General features: G+C 38.4%; 1 protein-coding gene across 4 annotated transcripts in view; it reads left to right on the plus strand.

The window, feature by feature from the left end:
• Window positions 1-22,149, plus strand: part of HMG20A (high mobility group 20A) — a 99,548-nt gene that overhangs the window by 69,555 nt on the left and 7,844 nt on the right. For all 4 annotated transcript variants that reach the window (XR_004903574.1, XM_028503549.2, XM_036027586.1 and 1 more), the window contains one exon: window positions 21,779-21,854. Coding sequence is in view for 3 of the 4 variants with exons in the window: in XM_028503549.2 (XP_028359350.1) it covers window positions 21,779-21,854 (76 nt within the window). In the remaining variant the exon portion in view is untranslated. The remainder of the gene's footprint in view (window positions 1-21,778; window positions 21,855-22,149) is intronic.

The following is a 22,149-nucleotide window of genomic DNA, read 5'->3' on the forward strand; positions in this document are numbered from 1 at the left end:
GAACATGGTTGGATGATAAAGTCCTCAGACTATCCTAGTCATTTGTGGACATATGTTTATATCTGCCATACCTTCAACATGTTGGAATTGTGTATCATAAATTTTCTCTTTACCTGCCCCAACCCAGTAACAGTTAAAGTATATGGCAAACTAGCCAAGTCAAGAGAAAGCCACTGTGAAGTATGTTTAAGGTCCCTTCTGAAATACGTATGGGCAAGCCTTTCTTGCCCATACATTAATTAGTTCTCTTAGAAATTCATTAGGAACTGGCTCTACGTAGAGCTTTGCAAGTTGATGATACTTTTGTTATTTTCCAATTGTTCTGGGAAACTTTGCTTGCTTTCTTTAAGAGGTATAAGGGTATAATTACATGCCCAGCCACCTTATAAGGCAGACGCCAGTATGAAAGCAGGAGTTTGGCTGTCAGGATTTCCCCACAGGCTAATAACTGCTTAGCTTTTCTGCTGGACACCAAATCATATTTGTGTTCCGATACAGAAGACTAGTGGTGGCAGAATAGGAAAAATACATTTGGTGGCAGAGTAGAAAAAATACTTCTGGCTTCTAACATGCTTTTATAAGAATGATTTCTATCCCTGCCTGCTGTGGCTGACTGGATTGAGTGCCAGCCTGCACACCAACCAAAAGGTGGTCAGTTCAATTCCCAGTCAGGGCACATACCTGGGTTGTGGGCCAGGTCCCCAGTTGTGGACAAGCGAGAGGCAACAGATTACTCTCTCTCTCACACATAGACGTTTCTCTTCCTTTCTTTCTCCCTCTCTTCCCCTTTCTCTAAAAATAAGTAAAATTTTTTTTTCTAATGATTTCTGGATTTTCTTTAACTGTTCTTTATTGTTGTAAAGGTTTTGTAGTCTTCACATTTCACTAGCAATTTCTTCAGTTCATATTTCTCAGTGTTCTCTTTGCCAACTTACATATTTTAAACACTGTGCCAAGACACTTTTAATATTTTTTAATTTTATTTTAATTATTGTTCAAGTACAATTTTCTGTCTTTTACTCCCATCCCAGCCCACCTACCCAGCCCTCCCCACCTCCCTCCCATTTCCACCTGCCCCTAGTTTTTGTCCATGTGTCCTTTATACTTGTTCCTATAAAGCCTTCCCCTTTTCCCCTGAAATTCCCTCCCATCTCCCCTAAGGTCACTGTCAGCCTGTTCTGTTCTCTATTTCAGTGTCTTTGGTTATATTTTGCTTGTTTCTTTGTTTTGTTGATTAGGTTCCTGTTAAAGGTGAGATCATATGGCATTTGTCTTTCACCGCTTGGCTTATTTCACTTACCATAATGCTTTCCAGTTCCATCCATGCTGTCGAAAAGGGTAGGAGCTCCTTCTTTCTGCTGCATAGAATTCCATTCTGTAAATGTACCATAGTTTTTTGATCCATTCATTTACTGATGGGCTCCTAGGTTGCTTCCAACACTTGACTGTTGTAAATTGTGCTGCTATGAACATTGGGGTGCATAGGTTCTTTTGGATTGGTGTTCCAGGGTTCTTAGGATATAGTCCCAGCAGTGGAATTGCTGCATCAAAAAGCAGGTCCAATTTTAGTTTTCTGAGAAAATTCCATACTGTTTTCCATAGTGGTTGTACCAGTCTGCATTCGCACCAACAGTGCGCTAGGGTTCCCTTTTCTCCACAACCTCTCCAACACTTGTTTGTTGCTTTGTTTATGATGGCCATTCTGACTGGTGTGAAGTGGTATGTCATTGTGGTTTTAATTTGCATCTCTCTGATAGCAATATTGAGCATTTTTTCATGTGTCTCTGGATCCTTTGTATGTCCACCTTGGAGAAGTGTTCCAGTCCCTTGCCCATTTTTTAATTGGGTTGCTTGTCTTAGAGTGGAGTCATATGAGTTCTTTTTTTTTTAAATTTTTTGTTTGTTTGTTTGTTTTTAAATCTTTTTTTCTAAGATTTTATTTATTTTTAGGGAGGGAAGGAAGGGAGAGAGACAGAGACAGAGAGACAGAGAGAGAGAGAAACATCAATGTGCGGTTGCTGGGGATTATGGCCTGCAACCCAGGAATGTACCCTGGCTGGGAATCGAACCGGGGACACTTTGGTTCCCAGCCCGTGCTCAATCCACTGAGCTACGCCAGCCAGGGCTATCATATGAGTTCTTTATATATTTTGGAGATTAAACCCTTGTCAGAGGTATCATTGGCAAATGTGTTTTCCCATACAGTTGGTTCTCTTTTTATTTTAATACTGTTTTCTTTAGCCATGCAGAAGCTTTTTATTTTGATGAGATCCCATTTGTTTATTCTTTCCTTTATGTCCCTTGCTCTAGGGGACATATCAGTAAAAATGTTGCTGTATGAAATATCTGAGATTTTCCTGCCTATATTCTCCTGTAGGACTTTAATGGTGTCACGGTTTTTATTTAAATATTTTATCCACGTTGAATTTACTTTTGTGTATGGTGTGAGTTGGTGCTCAAGTTTCATTTTTTTGCACGTAGCTATCCAGGTCTCCCAGCACCATTTGTTGAAGAGGCTATTGTTACTCCATTTTATGTTGTTGTCTCCTTTGTCGAATATTAATTGACTGCAGAGACTTGGGTTGATTTCTGGGCTCTCTGTTCTGTTCCATTGGTCCATATGTCTGTTCTTGTGCCACTACCAGGCTGTTTTGATTACAGTGGACTTGCAATATAGCTTAGTATCAGGTATTGTGATCCCTCCTACTTTACTCTTCTTTCTAAAAATTGCCGCAGCTATTCAGGGTCGTTTATAATTCCATATAAATTTTTGAAGTGTTTGTTCTGTGTCTGTGAAATATGCCATTGGTACCTTAATAGGTATTGCATTGAATCTGTAAATTGCTTTGGGTAGTTTGGACATTTTGATGATGTTAATTCTTCTGATCCATGAACACGGTATATGTTTCCATTTGTTTGTGTCTTCCTTGATTTATTTCTTCAGTGTTGTGTAATTTTCTGGGTACAGGTCTTTTATCTCTTTGCTTAGGTTTATTCCTAGGTATTTTATTTTTCTTTTTCCTATATTGAATGGAATTTTTTTCTTGATTTCTGCTTCTGCTGTTTCATTGTTGGTATACAAAAATGCCTTTGATTTCTGGATGTTGACTTTGTATCCTGCTGTTTTGCCAAATTCATTTATTAAGTTAAGCAGTTTTTTGGTGGAATCTATAGGATTTTCTATGTACACTATCATGTCATCTGCAAACAATGACAGTTTTGCTTCTTCCTTTCTGATTTGTGTGCCTTTTATTTCTTTTTCTTGTCTGATCTCTGTGGCTAAAACTTCCAATACTGTATTGAATAGAAGTGGTGAAAGTGGACAACCTTGTCTTGTTCCCGATCTTAGTGGAAAAGATTTTAGTTTTTGCCCATTGAGTATGATGTTGGCTGTAGGTCTCTCATATATGGCTGCTGTGGAAAATAACCCACACGCGGGAGAGATGGCGGAGCACGATCCTTTATTACGCGTGTGAGTTCAGAGGGGAATCCCAAATTCTGAGAAATGAACTCAAGCTGGAGTTTCCTTTATATGCTTGTTACAGGGCAGAAAGGGAGGGGAACAACTGCTAAAAGTAAGCATACAGAAGCAGAAGCGAAGGTTAGTGTTTTGGCCTTGAGACAACTGCTTATCGGGGAAAGGCTGCTGTCTGGGAACAGCAGCTGGTCAGCTCCTACCTAAATGGCTCCTGTTCAGCTATGTCCTGTCACATGGCCTTTATTATGTTGAGGAATACTCCTTCTATTCCCACTTTGCTGAGTGTTTTTATCATGAATGGGTGCTGTACCTTATCAAATGCTTTTTCCACATCTATTGATATGATCATGTGATTTTTGTCTTTGCTTTTGTTTATGTGGTTTATTACATTTACTGATTTGCAAATATTGAACCATCCTTGCATGCAATATTGAACCATCCTTGCATCCCTGTGATGAATCCCACTTGGTCATGGTGTATGACCTTTTAAATGTATTGTTGGATGTGGTTTACCAATATTTTGTTGAGGATTTTAGCATCTATGTTCATCAGTGATATTGGCCTGAAGTTTTCTTTCTTTGTTGTGTCTTTATCTGGTTTTGGGATTAGGATGATGTTGGCCTCATAAAAAGAGTTTGGGAGTCTTCCATCATTTTGGATTTTTTGGAATAATCTGTGAAGGATACGGTTTAGCTCTTCCTTAAATGCTTTGTAGAATTCTCCTGTGAAACCATCTAGTCCAGGGCTTTGGTGTGTCGGAAGTGTTTTGATTACTGCTTCAATTTCATTTGCTGTTATTGGTTTGTTTAGGCCTTCTACTTCTTCTTCATTGAGTTTTGGAACATTATATTTTTCTAGAAATTTGTCCATTTCACCTAGATTTTCAAATTTTTGGCATACAGTTCTTTATAGTAATTTCTTACAATCCTTTGTGCTTCTCTGGTATCAGTTGTAATCTCTCCTCTTTCATTTCTGATTGTGTTTATTTGGGTCTTCTCTGTTTTTTTCATGGTGAGCCTGCTTAAAGGCTTGTCGATTTTGTTTATCTTTTCAAAGAACCAGCTCCTGGATTCATTGATCCTTAGAATTGTGCTTTTTTAGTCTCTGTGTCATTTAATTCTGATCTGATCTTGGTTATTTCCTTCCTTCTGCTTGCTCGGGGCTGTCTTTGTTGTTGTTCCTCAAGTTCTTGTAGATTTAGGGGTAGGTTGTTTGTTTTCAATGTTTCTGTCTTTTTTAGGTGGGCCTGTATCGTTATAAACTTCCCTCTCGGGACTGCTGTGTCCCATAAATTTGGGCTTGTTGTGAGTTCATTTTCATTTGTTTCCAGAAACTTTCTGATTTCTTCCCTAACTTCAGTCTTTACCCACTCATTGTTTAATAGCATGCTATTTAATCTTTATGAATTTGGGTGTTTTGGGTTTTTTCCTTGGGGTTGGTTTCTAGTTTCAATCCCTTGTGGTTGGAGAAAGTGCTTAGTATGATTTCAATTTTCTTGAATTTGTTGAGGTTTGTTCTGTGTCCCATCATGTGGTCTCTCTTTGAAAATGTTCCATGTACATTTGAAAAGAATGTGTATTTAATCTTCTTTGGAATGGAGGCCTCTATATATATATCAGTTAAGTCCATTTCATCTAGGGCATAATTCAGTGTCACAATATCTTTGTTGATATTTTGTTTAGAAGATCTGTCCAGTTTTGACAGTGGAGTGTTAAAACCCCCCACTATAATTGTGTTGCTGTCCATATCTTTCTTGAAGTCCTCTAAGATTTTCTTTATGTATTTGGGTGCTCCTTTGTTGGGTGCATATATATTTACAATGTTTATGTCTTCTTGGTGGATTCTTCCCTTGAGTATTACAAAGTGACCTTCTGGGTCTCTCTTTATGGCCCTTTTTGGAAGTCTGTTTTGTCTGATATGAGTACTGCTACCCCAGCTTTTTTTTCCTGTCCATTTGCTTGGAAAATTTGTTTCCAGCTCTTCACTTTCAGCCTGTGTAGTCTTTTATCCTGAGGTGGGTCTCTTGTAGGCAGCATATATGTGGATCATGCTTTCTTATCCATTCAGCTATTCTATGTCTTTTGATTGGAGCATTTAATCCATTGCATTTAAGGTTATTATTGATAGGTACTTATTCATTGCCATTTTTGTACCTGTATTCCCTCTTTTCCTTCCTTTCCTTAAAGCAGTCCCTTTAGCATCTCTTGGAGAGCTGGTTTGGTGGAGGTGTATTCTTTGAGCCTTCTTTTATCTGGGAAACTTCTTATTTGGCTTTCTGTCTTGATTGAGAGTCTTGCTGGGTAAGGTAGCCTTGGTTGCAGACCTCTGATTCTCATTACTTGGAATATTTCTTGCCATTCTCTTCTGGCTTGGAGCGTTTCCATTGAGAAGTCAGCTGCTAGCCTTATTGGGGCTCCCTTGTATGTTACTTCCTGTTTCTCCCTTTCTGCCTTTAAGATTCTCTCTTGGTCTTGAAATTTTGCTATTTTAATTATGATGTGTCTTGAGGTGGACCTCTTTGGGTTCGTCTTGATTGGGACTCTCTGTGTTTCCTGGATTTGTGTGACTTTTTCTCTCATCAAATTAGGGAAGCTTTCCATCATTACTTTTTCAAATAGGTTTTCTATCCCTTGCTCCTCTTCTTCTCCTTCTATATTATTATGTTTCATATTATCTTGCCTTTCTCTTAATCCCTCTTCATTCTTTCTGAGCCTCTCTTCTTTTCTTGCTCTTTCTGCGTTTTTCTTTTCTACTTTGTCCTCCAATTCGCTGATCCAGTCTTCTTCTTCATCGATCCTGCTTTTGATTCCTTCTACTGTGTTCTTCAGTTCAGAAATTGTATTCTTCATTACCTCTTGGCCCTAGTTGATAGTTTCTATTTCCTTTTTCATGTTGATATAGTTTGCAGTGAGTTCATTGTAGCTTCCCTGCAGTTTCTCGTAGCTCATTGTGAGCTCTTTGAGCTTCCTGACGATCATTGCTTTGAACTCAGTATCTGATAGTTGAGTTGCCTCCATTTCTTTTAGCATTGTTTCTGAGGCTTCCTCCTTTCCCTTCATTTGGTGATTGTTTCTTTGTCTTCCCATTGTTTGTGAGACTCTTATTGTTAGCCTCTGCTTCTTAAGTTTACGTGTTCTGGCTCCCTGGGTTTATGGTGTGAACTTCTGTGGTAGAATACTTGTGAGATTCGGTGGTGCAGTCTTCTTCGGGTCTCCTGGTGTTCACAGCTTCCACCTAGTTTTTTTTGTGATCAGTTGGAGGGGCAAGGCAAAATGGTTTAAGCACAGCTAGGAACTATTCTATGATATTTACAGTAGCAGCCAGTAGAGAAGATACAGGAGATCCTTTGGCTATGTATAGTGTTAACTGATCTTCCACCCAACTAGCCACTATTTAGAAAGGATGGAAAGTAGATAAGACTCTTGTTGTTAGGGAGGGAAGGATTGTGAGTTGAATCTAGAAAGCAGTGAGGTTGTGGGAGGTCAGATTCTGAGATAAGGTGAGAGTAAAGGATAGTAAATAGATGGTAGTGTGTGAGAGAATAGAGTTAACCACTACAATAATAGAGTTTAGGAAACTGAAGTGAGCTAAGATCAGGGAGGAGTGTTGTGAAGTATTTACAATTGTATGAAACATCTATTATTTACAATAATATTAGAGCAGTAATCATATGACAGAATCTATGTGATCTGAATAACAAGAATAGGGAGTATAGGACCTTCAGTAGTGTGCTAAAGGAACGCAAGTGACATGAAGGACAGTAAATTAGCAATTCACTGTGAAAGAGAGATCAGGGGAAACCTGACAAATGATACATTATAACCCTCCAAGCAAAGAAGACTATACAGAAGGAAGAGTACAGAAATACTATTAAAATAAAAGGTGTAGGAATAATGGAAAAAATACACATATGCAATAACTTGCAGGTTCTCTGTAATAGCAAAGCGAATTTTGTCCCACTGTCTTAACTGTTGGGTTGCCCCCTCTTTGGTTCCAACTCTGTTCTTTTTCACAGTTACAGGTTTTGGGTTTTTTGGTTTTTTTTTTTTTCCTTTTTGTCTCACGGGTATTCAAAAAAAGGGGTAGAAGGGAGGAAGAAGAGATAAAATTGGAAAGAAAGGAAGAAGAGAGGAAGAAGGTATTGAAAGATAAAACAATAATATAAATTTAAAAAAAAATAAAAGATTTCTTAAAAAAAAAAACAAAACACCTCTTGTTGGTTTCAAACTGGCCAAACCACCATCTGGTTTTTCTGGCCTTGCTGGCTGAGGGGCGATTGGTATGGCTTTTCTCCCTTCCCATTCTTCACTCAGCTAGTCTTGCTCTCACTCTCCCCAGAGCTAGTCTGGCACCTCTCCCCAGAGCCTTGGATGTCGGATCTAGGTCTTCCTGAGAGTGCTCTTTCCCCCAGATTACTGCTGTGGACTGGGGTGCAGCGCACACTCAGTCAGGCTGTCTTAGTGCCACGGCTCAGGTGCACACCCTTCCTAGTGGTATGGAGGTGTGCGGGGCCTTCCACGCAAACTTCCCTGCCACCTCAGGATCACAGCCCTGCTGGTTGGGGAGGAAGCCTAGGGGCTGATGCCGGGGTATTCCCCAAACAGTTCTTCTTCTTGGGAAATTGCTCCTACTCAAGCCTGCAGCTCCGTACAGCCCAATTCTCCAGGCAGACAAGTGGTTATCCAAGGCAGTGCTCGTCACTGTGTGACTCTCAACTCTCCCAAACTGGTGTCCACAGACTCTGCATGTGAATCCCCTCTCTGCCACTTCAAGCAACCAGGTCTCTCCCAGTGCTGTTTAAACCTAGACTGGCCAGGGAGGGAGGGAGCAATTGACCCCGCTCTCTCCCAAGGACTCTGCTGCAGCTATACTTCTAATTTATATTCATAATGCTTTCAACCTCAAATTCATTGTAGAAAGGGCAGCCAGACATTTTGAAATTTACATTATTCTTAAGGATCATTGTCGAATGTATTTTGCAGTAGTTTTGTGAGAATTTTATTTCAAATTTTATTCTTAAATTTACCAAATGATTGGTGAATGACTTTTAAGCTTTGTTATTCTTTTCTGTCTCACATAATCCTTGGCTTTTTCATTTTTAAAGCTTAGATACTTCTGATGTCTTTATTTCATTTGTTTGTTTTTCCTATGTCTGCAGACAGTTTTAAAGAGCCCCAGTAATAATGTGCTCCTGCCCTGGCTGGCATAGCTCAGTGGACTGAGTGCAGGCTGTGAACCAAAGCATCACAGGTTCGATTCCCAGTCAGGGTACATGCCTGGTTTGCTGGCCATGACCCCCAGCAACCGCACATTGATGTTTCTCTTTCTCTGTCTTCTCCTTCCCTTCCCTCTCTAAAAATAAATAAATAAAATCTTTAAAAAACAATAATGTGTTCCTTATAAATTAGAAGTACTAATGGAATACCATTATTATTGTTCATGGCTGGGAGATTTCCATTAAATTTTTATGTTCACTGTGCAAACTTAGAATGGATAGTCCTATATCAGAGAGCATTTTACATGCATAAACAATTGAAAAAATACCTACAAATTTTCTTTCTTTATTTCTACCTCAGTTACTTCCACAGCCATATACTGTTGAATATTCAAATCACACAGTTGAGAAATAGCCTCCAGATTCTCCATTTGGGAAATTAATATGGATTTGTTTTAAAGTGTCTCATTGCACAGCAGTTTGTACACGTTAGATAGTTCAATACTTAACCTGCTTGAGCCCAAGAAAGTTTGTTTTCACTGAAGAGGTGAATAAATACATTTCCCTTGCAGCGTAACTGGACTGATTCCTGCTTATGCTGTTTCCTTAAGGAGACATAATGACTGTGTCTTTAGCACTACGTATTTAATTTAGATTCTTTTAAAGAATTAACTGTTCTATTATTTTTCCATTGCAGTTTACATTCAATACTATATTAGTTTCAGATGTACAGTATAGTAGATAGACATTTCTGTAACTTACAGTGATCCCATGATGTCTAGTACCCCATCATACCGTACATAGTTATTACAACATTATCACTGTATTCCCTATGTTTTACTTTATAGCCTCATAACTGTTTTATAACTGCGGATTTGAACTTCTTGATCCCTTCACCTTTTTTCACCCAACCCTTGCAAACCCAATCCTCCTCCCAACTGTCAACCATCAGTTTATTTCTGTGCATATATGAGTCTTTCTTTTTTGTTTGTTCATTTATTTTGTTTATTAGATTACAAACATGAAATCATATGGTATTTGTTTTTCTCTGTCTCATTTCACTTAGCATAATACCCTCTAAGTCCATCCATTCTGTCGCAATGGTAAGACTTCACTCCTTTCTAAGGCTGAATAATATTCCATTGTTTATGTATACTACATCTTCTTTAGCCAGTTGTCTGTTGATGGATACTTAGATTGCTTCCATGTCTTGGCTCTTGTAAATAATGAATATAGGGGTTTGTATATCTTTTTGAATACAAAAGATATGTTCTGTAAAAAGATATGTTTGTTTGTTCTGGATTTCTTTGGCTGTATTCCCAGAAGTGGGATCTCTGTGTCACATGATAGTTCTATTTTTAATTTTTACAAGAACTTCCATACTGTTTCCACAGTGGCTGCACAAATTTGCAAAACCACCAACAGTACACTAGTGACCCCTTTGCTCTGCACCCTTGCCAAGGCTTATTATTTGTTTATTGATGGTAGCCAATCTGGCAGGTGTGAGGTGATGTTTCATTGTAGTTTTAACCTGCATTTCTATAATCATCAGTGGCATTGAACATCTTTTCATATGTCTGTTAGCCATCTGTATGCCCTCTTTGAAGAAATGTCTATTCAAGTCCTCTGTCAATTTTTTAATTGGTTGGGTTATTTGGGCTTTTTTTATTGGACAGGTGGGGTTGTTAAGTTGTACAGATTCTTTTATTTTTTTCAATTAAAATATTTTTATTTATTTATTTATTTTTTAATCATTGTTCAAATACAGTTTTCTCCTTTTTACTCCCAAACCAGTCCCCCGTCCCACCCCTCCCCACTTCCCTCCCATTACCACCCTCCCCTTAGTTTATGACCATGTGTCCTTTAAGTTTGTTCCTATGAACCCTTCCCACTGTCCCCTTAAATTCCCTCTACTCTCCCCTGTGGTCACTGTCAGCCTGTCCTCTATTTCAGTGTCTTTGGTTACATTTTGTTTGTTTCTTTGTTTTGTTATTTAGGTTCCTGTTAAAGGTGAGATCGTATGGTATTTGTCTTTCACTGCCTGGCTTGTTTCGCTTAGCATAATGTTTTCCAGCTCCATCCACACTTTTGCGTAGGGTAGGAGCTCCTTCTTTCTTTCTGCTGCATAGAATTCCATTGTGTAAATGTACCACAGTTTTTTGATCCATTCATTTACTGATGGGCATCTTGGTTGCTTCCAGCATCTAGCTATTGTAAATTGTGCTGCTATGAACATTGGGATGCATAGGTTCTTTTGGATTGGTGTTTTAGTATTCTTAGGATAGAGTCCCAGCAGTGGAATTGCAGGGTCAAAAGGCAGATCCATTTTTAGTTTTCTGAGGAAGTTCCATACTGCTTTCCATAGTGGTTGTACCAGTCTGCAGTCCCACCAGCAGTGCACTAGGGATCCCTTTTCTCCACAACCTCTCCAACACTTGTTGTTTGTTGCTTTGTTTATGATGGCCATTCTGAATGGCATGAAGTGGTATCTCATTGTGGTTTTAATTTGCATCTCTCTGATAGCTAGCGATATTGAACATCGTTTCATGTGTCTTTGGATTTTCTGTATGTCCTCCTTGGAGAAGTGTCTGTTCAAGTCCTTTGCCCACTTTTTAATTGGATTCCTTGTCTTCTTAGAGTACAGTCTTGTAAGTTCCTTATATATTTTGGAGACTAAACCCTTGTCTGAGGTATCATGGGCAAATATGTTTTCCCATACAGTTGGTTCTCTTTTTATTTTGATACTGTTTTCTTTAACCATGCAGAAGCTTTTAATTTTGATGAGGTCCCATTTGTTTATTCTTTCCTTTATGTCCCTTGCTCTAGGGGACATATCAGTAAAAATGTTGCTGCATAAAATATCTGAGATTTTCCTATCTACGTTCTCATCTAGGACTTTAATGGTGTCACGTTTTATATTTAAGTCTTTTATCCACCTTGAATTTACTTTTGTGTATGGTGTCAGTTGGTGCTCAAGTTTCATTTGTTTGCACGTGGCTGTCCAGTTCTCCCAACACCATTTGTTGAAGAGGCTATTTTTACTCCATTTTATGTTGCTGCCTCCTTTGTCAAATATTAATTGACCATAGAGACTTGGGCTTATTTCTGGGCCCTCTGTTCTGTTCCATTGGTCTATGTGCCTGTTTTTATGCCAGTACCAGGCTGTTTTGATTATAGTGGCCTTGTAGTATAGTTTAGTGTCGGGTATTGTGATCCCTCCTACTTTACTCTTCTTTCTCAAAATTGCAGCAGCTATTCGGGGTCGTTTATAATTCCATATAAATTTTTGAAGTGTTTGTTCTATGTCTGTGAAATATGCCATTGGTACTTTAATAGGAATTGCATTGAATATGTAAATTGCTTTGGGTAGTATGGACATTTTGATGATATTAATTCTTCTGATCCATGAACACGGTATATGTTTCCATTTGTTTGTGTCTTCCTTGATTTCTTCCCTGAGTGTTATATAGTTTTCTGAATACAGGTCTTTTACCTCTTTGGTTAGGTTTATTCCTAGATATTTTATTTTTCTTTTTGCTATTTCAAATGGAATTTTTTCCTTGATCTCTGCTTCTGCTCTTTCGTTGTTGGTGTACAGAAATGCCTTTGATTTCTGGATGTTGACTTTGTATCCCGCTGTTTTGCCAAATTCATTTATTAGGTCAAGCAGTTTTTTGGTAGAGTCTATAGGATTTTCTATGTATACTATCATGTCATCTGCAAACAGTGACAGTTTTGTTTCCTCCTTTCCGATTTGGATGCCTTTTATTTCTTTTTCTTGTCTGATTGCTGTGGCTAAAACTTCCAGTACTATATTGAACAGAAGTGGTGAAAGTGGACAGCCTTGCCTTGTTCCTGATCTTAGTGGAAAAGATTTTAATTTTTGCCCATTGAGTATGATGCTGCTGTAGGTCTCTCATATATGGCTTTTATTATGTTGAGGAATGCTCCCTCTATTCCCACGTTGCTGAGTGTTTTTATCATGAATGGGTGCTATACCTTGTCAAATGCTTTTTCTGCATTAGTTGATATAATCATGTGGTTTTTGTCTTTGCTTTTGTTTATGTGATGTATTACATTTACTGACTTGCGAATATTGAACCATCCTTGCATCCCTGGAATGAATCCCACTTGGTCATGGTGTATGATCTTTTTAATGTATTGTTGGATGCAGTTTGCCAGTATTTTGTTGAGGATTTTAGCGTCAATGTTCATCAGTGATATTGGCCTGAAGTTTTCTTTCTTTGTTGTGTCTTTATCTGGTTTTGGGACTAGGATGATGTTGGCCTCATAAAAAGAGTTTGGGAGACTCCCATCTTTTTGGATTTTTTGGAATAGTCTGTGAAGGATAGGGGTTAGCTCTTCCTTAAATGCTTTGTAGAATTCTCCTGTGATACCATCTGGTCTAGGACTTTTGTGTTGGGAGTTTTTTGATTACTGCTTCAATTTCTTTTGTTGTTATTGGTCTGTTTAGGCTTTCTGCTTCTTTTTCATTGAGTTTTGGAATATTATATTTTTCTAGAAATTTGTCCATTTCACCTAGGTTTTCAAATTTCTTGGCATACAGTTCTTTGTAGTAATTTCTTACAATCCTTTGTGCTTCTCTGGTATCAGTTGTAATCTCTCCTCTTTCATTTCTGATTGTGTTTATTTGGGTCTTCTCTGTTTTTTTCATGGTGAGCCTGCTTAAAGGCTTGTCGATTTTGTTTATCTTTTCAAAGAACCAGCTCCTGGATTCATTGATCCTTAGAATTGTGCTTTTAGTCTCTCTGTCATTTAATTCTGCTCTGATCTTGGTTATTTCCTTCCTTCTGCTTGCTCAGGGCTGTCTTTGTTGTTGTTCCTCAAGTTCTTGTAGATGTAGGGTTAGGTTGTTTGTTTGGAATGTTTCTAACCTTTTTACGTCGGCCTGTATCACTATGAACTTCCCTCTCAGGACTGCCGTGTCTGTGTCCCATAAGTTTTGGGTTGTTGTGAGTTCATTTTCATTTGTTTCCAGAAACCTTTTGATTTCTTCACTAATATTCTTGACCCATTCATGTTTAATAGCATGCTATTTAATCTCCATGATTTTGAGTGTTTTTGGTTTTTTCCTTAGGGTTGGTTTCTAGCTTCAGTTCCTTGTGGTCTGAGAAAATGCTTGGTATGATTTCAATTTTCTCGAAATTGTTGAGGCTTGTTTTGTGTCCTATCATGTGGTCTGTCTTTGAGAATGTTCTGTGTACATTTGAAAAGAATGTATATTTAGCTTCTTTTGGATGGAGGGCTCTGTATATATCAGTAAAGTCCATTTCCTCAAGGATATTGTTCAATGCCACAATATCTTTGTTGATATTTTGTTTAGAAGATCTGTCCACTTTTGATAGTGGGGTGTTAAAATTTCCCACTATAATTGTGTTGCTGTCCATATCTTTCTTGAAGTCCTCTAAGATTTTCTTTATGTATTTCGGTGCTCCTATTGGGTGCATATATATTTACAATATTTATGTCTTCTTGATGGATTCTTCCCTTGAGTATTATGAAGTGACCTTCTGGGTCTCTCTTTATGGCCCTTTTTTGGAAGTCTATTTTGACTGATATGAGTACTGATACTCTGGCTTCTTTTTCCTGTCCATTTGCTTGGAAGATTTGTTTCCAGCCCTTCACTTTCAGCCTGTGTAGGTCTTTTATCCTGAGGTCAGTCTCTTGTAGACAGCAGATATGTGGGTCATTTTTTCTTATCCATTCAACTATTCTATGTCTTTTGATTGGAGCATTTAATCCATTTACGTTTAAGGTTATTATTGATAGGTACTTATTCATTTTCTTTTATGTACGTGTGTTCTCTCTCTCTCTCTCTCTCTCTCTCTCTCTCTTGTCCTTCCCTTCCTTAAAGCAGTCCCTTTAGGATCTCTTGCAGAGCTGGTTTGGTTGAGGTGTATTCTTTTAGACTTCTTTTGTCTGGTAAGCTTCTTATTTGGTCTTCTATCTTGATCGAGACCCTTACTGGATATAGCAGCCTTGGTTGCAGACCTCTGGTTCTCATTACCTGGAGTATTTCTTGCCATTCTCTTCTGGCTTGAAGTGTTTCCATTGAGAAGTCAGCTGTTAGCCTTATTGGAGCTCCCTTGTATGTTACTTCCTTTTTCTCCCTTGCTGCCTTTAAGATTCTCTCTTTGTCTTGAAATTTTGCCATTTTAATTATGATGTGTCTTTAGGTGGGCCTCTTTGGGTTCGTCTTGATTGGGACTCTGTGTTTCCTGGATTTGTGTGACTTTTTCTCTCATCAAATTAGAGAAGTTCTCCTTCATTACTTGTTCAACTAGGTTTTCCATACTTTGCTCTTCTTCTTCTCCTTCTGGTATCCCTATTATATGGATATTATTACATTTTATATTGTCTTGCATTTCTCTTAATCCCTCTTCATTCTTTCTGAGCCTCTTTTCCTTTTCTTGCTCTTTCTGGATGTTGTTTTCTACTTTGTCCTCCAGCTCGCTAATCCGATCTTCTGCTTCATCGATCCTGCTTTTGATTCCTTCTACTGTGTTCTTCAGTTCAGAAATTGTATTCTTCATTTCCTCTTGTCCTTTGTTGAGAGTTTCTATTTCCTTTTTCATGTTTATATAGTTTGCAGTGAGATTGATGTAGTTTCCCTCTAATTTCTGAAAACTCAATGTGAGTTCATTGAACTTCCTGGTAATCATTGTTTTGAACTCACTGTCTGATAGTTGAGTTGCCTCTATTTCATTTAGCATTTTTCCTGAGGCTTCATCGTTTCCCTTCAGTTGGGGGTTGTTTCTTTGTTTTCTCATTGTTCATGTGTTTCTTCTTTTTTCTTCTGGTTTGTTAATTTGATCTGTTCTGATTCCCTGTAATTATGGTGTGAACTTCTGTGGTAGAATATTTGTGAGATTCAGTGGTGCAATCTCCTTCATGTATCCTGGTGTTCCCAGCTTCCCCCTACTCTCCTGTTGGTTTCTAACTGGCCAGACCAGTTTTTCTGATGTTGCTGACTTCAGCTGGGTGAAGGACCTTTGAAATGCTTCTCTCTCTCCCAGCCCAAATCTCAGCAAGTCTGTCAGGTACCCTGGGCGCTCCCCAGCACACTGACTGTCTGGATCTCACTTCCACATTCTTCCCAACTCTGGGGTCCGTCTGGTTTTTCCGTGATCACAATAATTTTTGATGTCCTGCTTTCAAAAGTGATTCGGTAACCTAGTCCACTTGCTCTCTTTCTCCACCGATCCGCGAGTTTCCCTCCTCTTCACAGAAGCCGAGAAAAACGCTGCCTAGAGTAAAGCCGCCATCTTCCCGTCCCCAGATTCTTTATAAATTTTGGATATTAACCTCTTACCAGATGTGTGATTGGTGAATATTATTTTCTAGTCGGTAGGTTGCCTTTCGTTTGTTAATGGCTTGCTTTGCTGTACAAAATCTTTTTAGTTTGATGTAGTTCCATTTATTTTTTTTATTTTTTTCCTCTTACCCAAAATGACATATCCAAAAAAGAGTATTACTAAGGGCAATGTTAGAGAATTTACTGCCTATATTTTCTTATAGGAGTTTAATGGTTTCAGGTCTTATGCTTAAGTCTTTAATCCACCTTGAATTTATTCTTGTATATGGTGTAAGAAAGTATTCTAGTTACAATCTTTTGCATGTATATGTCCAGCTTTCCTGATACTATATATTGACTACACTGTCTTTATCCCACTGTATATTTTTCCTCCTTTATTATAGATTAACTAACCATATAAGTATGGGTTTATTTCTGGGCTCTCTATTTGTTCCTTTGATCTGTTTATTTTATGCCAGTACCAGACTGTTTGATTATTATAGCCTTGTAATATAGCTTCATACCTGGATGGCATTGAATCTATAGATTGCTTTGGGTGGTATGGACATTTTAACAATGTTAATTCTTTTTATCTGTGAGCATGGTATATGCTTCCATTTATTTGTGTCATCTTCAGTGTGTTATAATTTTCCAGATACAGCTTTTTTATCTCCTGGGTTAGATTTATTCTTAGGTATTTTTTATGCCGTTATAAATGGGATTGTTTACTAAATTTCTCTTTCTTATAGTTCATTATTAATGTATAAAATGCAACCATTTTCTGAGTATTTATTTTGTATACTGCTCTGATTAATTCATTTATTAGTTCAAAGAGTTTTTGGTGGAGTCATACAGGATTCTCTATATATGATATCATAACATCTGCAGATAATGACAGTTTTACTTCTTCCTTTCCAATTTGGATGTATTTTATTTCTTTTTATTGTCTAGTTGCTATAGCTAGGACTTCCAACACTATGTTGAATGGAAGTGGTGAAAGCAGACATCCATCTCTTATTACTGATCTTAAGGGAACTACATTTAGTCTTTCACTGTTGAGTTTGATGTCACCTGTGAATTAGTCATATATGGCTTTTATCATAAGTGAATGATAGATTTTTGTCAAGTGCTCTTTAAGGATCTGTTGATAGGATTATATGATTTTTATTCTTCATTTTGTTTGTGTATCATGTTAATTGATTTCTGGATATTGAAAAAACCTTGCATCCCAGGAATAAATGCTATTTGATCCTGGCGTTATATCTTTTTACTGTATTGCTGAATCGTGTTTGCTAGTATTTTGTTGAGGATTTTTATGTGTATGTTCGTCAAGGATATCAGCCTATAATTTTTTTTTTGTAATATCTTTGTTTTGTTTTGGAATCCAAGTAATGCTGGCCCCTCATAAAATGAGGTTAGGAATGGTATGTGTTAATTCCTTTGAATGTTTGGTAAAATATATCTGTGAGGCCATCTGTCCCAGGACATTTTTGTTTGTTGTAAGACTTTTAATTACTGATTCTATTTTGTTAGTAGTTATCAGTCTATTCAGATTTTCTGTTTCTTCTTAAACCAGTCTTGGAAGATTGGATGTTTCTAGCCTTCTAGCCATTTCTTTCTGGCTGTCTAATTTGTTGGCATACAACTGTTCATAGTATTCGCTTACCATCTTTTGCATTTCTGTGGTGCCAGTCATCATTTTTTCTCTTTCATTCATGGTTTTATTTATTTGGGCTCTTACTATTTTTCTTTATAAGTCAGCTAAAAGTTTATTAATTTTGTTTGTATTTTCTAAGAACCAGATCTTGGTTTCATTAATCTTTTTATTGCTTTTTTAGACTCTATTTTATTTATTTCTACTCTGATCTTTATTATTTTCTGTTCACTATGGACTGTGTTTGTTGTTTCTTTTCTAGTTCCTTTAGGTATAAGATCAGAAATTTATTTGAGATTTTTCTTGTTTTTGAGGTAGGCCTATATTGTTGTGCCTTTTCCTCTTAGAGCTTCTTTGGCTGTGTCCCAGAGATTTTGGGGTTGTTGTGTTGTTTTTATTTGTCTCAAGGAATCATTTGATATCTTTTTGGATCTCATTGTTAACTCATTTACTATTAAGTAGTATGTTATTTAGCCTCCATGTGTTTGTGTGTTTATTAGTTGTCTTTTTGTAAATGATTTTTAGTTCATGGCACTGTGATCAGAGAAGGTATGATTTCAGTCTTCTTAAATTTACTGAGACTTGTTTTGTGGTTTAGTGTGGTCATGGAAAATGCTCCATGTTCCCTTGAAAAGAATGTATATTCTGCTGCTTTGGGTTGAAAAGTTCTACGAATGTCAGTTAAATCTATCTGGTCTATCATTTAAGGCTGCTGTCTCCTTGTTGATTTATTGTCTGGGTGATCTATCCAGTGGATGGATAACAGTGGATAGTTAAAGTCTCCTACCATGATTGTATTACTGCCGATCTCTATTTCTGTCTATCAGTATTTGATTTATTTATTAAGTGCTCCTACATTGGGTGCTTAGGTGTTTACAAGGGTTATATCCTCTCTTTTGATTGATCCCTTTATCAGCATTTAATGTCTTTCTTGGTCTCTTGTTACAGCCTTGGTTTTCAAGTCTATTTTGTTTGGCTTAAGTATTGCTACTCCAGTTCTTTTTCTTTTTAATTGTCATTTGCATGAAATACCTTTTTCTTTCCTTTTAGGTCTATGCATGTCTTTCTATCTGAAGTGGGTCTCTTATAGGCAGCATATGTTAGGTCTTGTTTTCTTATCCATTCACTCACCCTATGTCTTTTAGTCAAAGCATTTAGTCCATTTACTTTTAAAGTAATTATTGATAGGTGTATGCAAGGTCTGTTCAGAAGGTATCCAGCCATATAATATGAAAAATAGAGACATTTATTAAAGATACAAGATACAAGAAACATTGTACATAGGAGAGTGACACCTTAGTCCCCTTCAAAGTAGGCACCATGAGATCTCACACATTTCTCCCAGTTGCCATCAGCTGCCCTGTCATATTTTCCTGAATCTTGTCAATGGTCTGAAATCTGTTCCATTTCAAAGGTGATTTTAGTTTGGGGAAGAGCTAGAAGTCACAGGGCTCCAAATCTGGGCTGTAGAAGGGCTGAGTCACCTGGGTGATTTGATGTTTTGCCAAAACACTCTGCATAAGATATATTGTATGAGTGGGCGCATTGTTGTGATGAAGCTGCCAATCATTAGTTGCCCATGACTGGGCCTTCTGGCTCATCCAAATTGTTTCTGTGGAGGAATGTTCAAGCTTAACACAAAATTTGATGCAGAGTCATTATTCTACTCACCCAGTCATTTTAAATGCAACAGCCACACAGTACACATGCTCACTCAACAGTGTCTCCCACCCCCACTGACTAGTACAGTGAAATCATCACTGTTCACACATGCACATTCCAGTCCATTCTTCTTGGCTGCCAGGTTACATCAGTGTTGCACAAACCATTCTTGTTAAATTAACAGTGGCAAGACTTTTTCCTGGCAAACCTTGTAGTTTGCCATTTTTGATTATATTTTATTGTTTATACTATGACAGTTAGACCTGCTTTGCCCCCTTCTCAGCACACCCCACTCGTCAGGCAAGCCCCAACCCATAGTCCATGTCCATGGGTCATGCATATATGTCCTTTGGCTACTCTGTTCCCTATGCTGTACCTTACATTCCCGTGACTATTGTGTAACTACCAATTGTACTTGTTAATACCTTCACCTTTTTCTCCCATCCTCCCAGTCCAGCCCTTCTCATCTGACAACCATGGAAATGTTCCCTGTGTCTATGATTCTGTTTCTGTCCTGCTATTGCCATTTTATTGTTCCCATTTCTTGATCTTCTTCTTAAAGAAGACCTTTTAACATTTCAAATGATACTGATTGTCTCTCTTTAAGTAAGTTCTCAATCCTTTGCTCTCTTCTTCCTTTGGTATTCCTGTGCTGCTTGTGTCATTACACTTGATGTTGTCCCAGTGTTCCCTTAAACTATCCTCTTTTTATTTATTTATTTTTTGTTGTTGTTGTTCTGATTGGGTGTTTTCTGCCATCTTGTCTTTTAAATTGCTGATTTGAATTTCTGCTGCGTCTAATCTGCTGTTTTTTTCTGTCTAATATATTCTTCATTTCTGACTGGATCTTTTTTATGGTTTTTATCTCTTTGTGTAATTTCTCACTGAGTTCATTTATTTTTACCTAAGTTCAGTGAGCATCTTTACAACCAGTGTTTTGAACTCTGTACCTGGAAGATTACTTTTTTCTATTTGTTTTGGTGTTTTGGGTTTGTTTGGTTTTTTTTTGAGATTTCTCCTTTTCTTTCATTTGAGACATATTTCTTTTTATTCTCATTTTGGCTGCCTCCTTGTGTTTGCTTCTATGTATTAGGTAGATGTGTTGTGCCTTTCAGCTTTGGCAGGGTGGCCTTATGTAACAGGTGTCCTGTGGGACCCAGCAATCTCCTTGTTCACCTAAGTTTGGTGCTCCGGGGGTGTTCCTTATGTGAGTTGTGTGTGCCATCCTGTTTGAGCACATCAGTGATTGGTATTGACCCTTACTTAGTCTGACTGGCTATGAGGACTGGCCCTGACTATAGCAGATGGGCTGTTATACAAGATTGACCTCTTGGAGTGAGATTTGCTATAGCAGGACTCTAGTGCCTGCTTGTCCACTCTTTGGTTATGTCATTTTTGGAGCTAATTGAGGTGGTGCTTTGGTATGGTCTGAGGCCAGCTGCCAGGTTTGTTGGTTCTTGGTCCTCTTGAGAGGGCCTCTGGTGCAGTCCCAAGTGAGCTCTACCCCCTCTGTCTGGCCTGGAGCTACCTGGTAGGAGCTACAAAGTGATCTGAGGTTGATAGCTTCCTATGCAGGACTAGGAAATGCCTAAGAGAGGCCACATTACAAACTGAGGCTGACTGCCACTAGTGCCAGGCTGGGAGCTGCTTACCATAGGGACGGGGCATGCTGAGGCCAGCCGATGCTTGTTTGGGGTTTTGGACCTTTCAGAGAGTTTAGGGAAGTCCACAGCACTGGCCAAGACCCAGCCACACATGAGGGACACCCACTGTAAGGGGTTTAGGCCTGTGTACTATTTGTGTGGTGTGGGTTCTCAGATAATCCCTCAAGTAGGGTGAGTTTGATAGATACTCAGATTTAGTGCCTGCCAACATCTGGATACTAAGTGGGGAAGGGCTCAGCAAAGGAACAATGGCTTCTACCAGCACTTCTGTGTGGGAGAAAGCTGTCTCTCTAGCTGTTGCCTTGAAGACAGACAATTCAGTTCCTCCCGGGATGTCCCTGGCACTTTTGGGGCTTCTGCCCCAGCATTGGAGATTAGAGTAAGTGATTTCGAGTAAATCCATGTGCAGGTTCCTTAAGAGGAACACTTGGGACTCCAGAAACCTCCATCTGTCTCCAGCATCGGAGACCAGGGCTGGGGTGCCAGTTGTGGGGCTAGGACCCCTCAATCTATAAGGGGGACCTCCAAATCCAAGATAATCCTTCCTGATTCTTAACTACCACACATGGGTGTGGAACCTACCTGTTACATGTCTCTGCCCCTCCTACCAGGCTTGATGTGCCACCTTCTTTATATCCTTATAGTTCTTCAGCTAGTCTTCAGGTGGTTCTCAAGGGTGGTTACTCTGTAATTTAGCTGTAATTTTTATGTGCTCATAGGAGGAGGCAAGCATAGTGTTGACATATTCCACCATCTTGACTGAAACTGTTTTGTTATTCTTGATTCACAGAAAGAAACAGAGGTAAAGGAACGGTCTGTTTTTGACATCCCTATATTCACAGAGGAATTCCTGAACCACAGCAAAGGTGATTACTGAAGTATCTTTATGTACTCCTCAGGTCTGTGAAAGGGAATTTTGTTCTCAGGAGGAATTCCTTGCTCAAAAGCAGTGGTATTGGTATTCCAGATTCTAGGACTGGTCTGGAAGGAAAAAAATTGTTTGTATTTTACTCTCTAGTAAAGACAGCTTCTCAAAGTCCAGTAAAGGAAAGTTAGGCCAGTATTGTCAGAACAGCTTTAGTCTCTGGATCAAAGCAAATAAACATACATCACTAATTCTTTTGCTTTCAGACTGTTAGCCTGGAGCCCTTTGTACAAATG

This window comes from Phyllostomus discolor, chromosome 1 (assembly GCF_004126475.2).
Source record: "Phyllostomus discolor isolate MPI-MPIP mPhyDis1 chromosome 1, mPhyDis1.pri.v3, whole genome shotgun sequence".
Taxonomy (NCBI): domain Eukaryota; kingdom Metazoa; phylum Chordata; class Mammalia; order Chiroptera; family Phyllostomidae; genus Phyllostomus; species Phyllostomus discolor.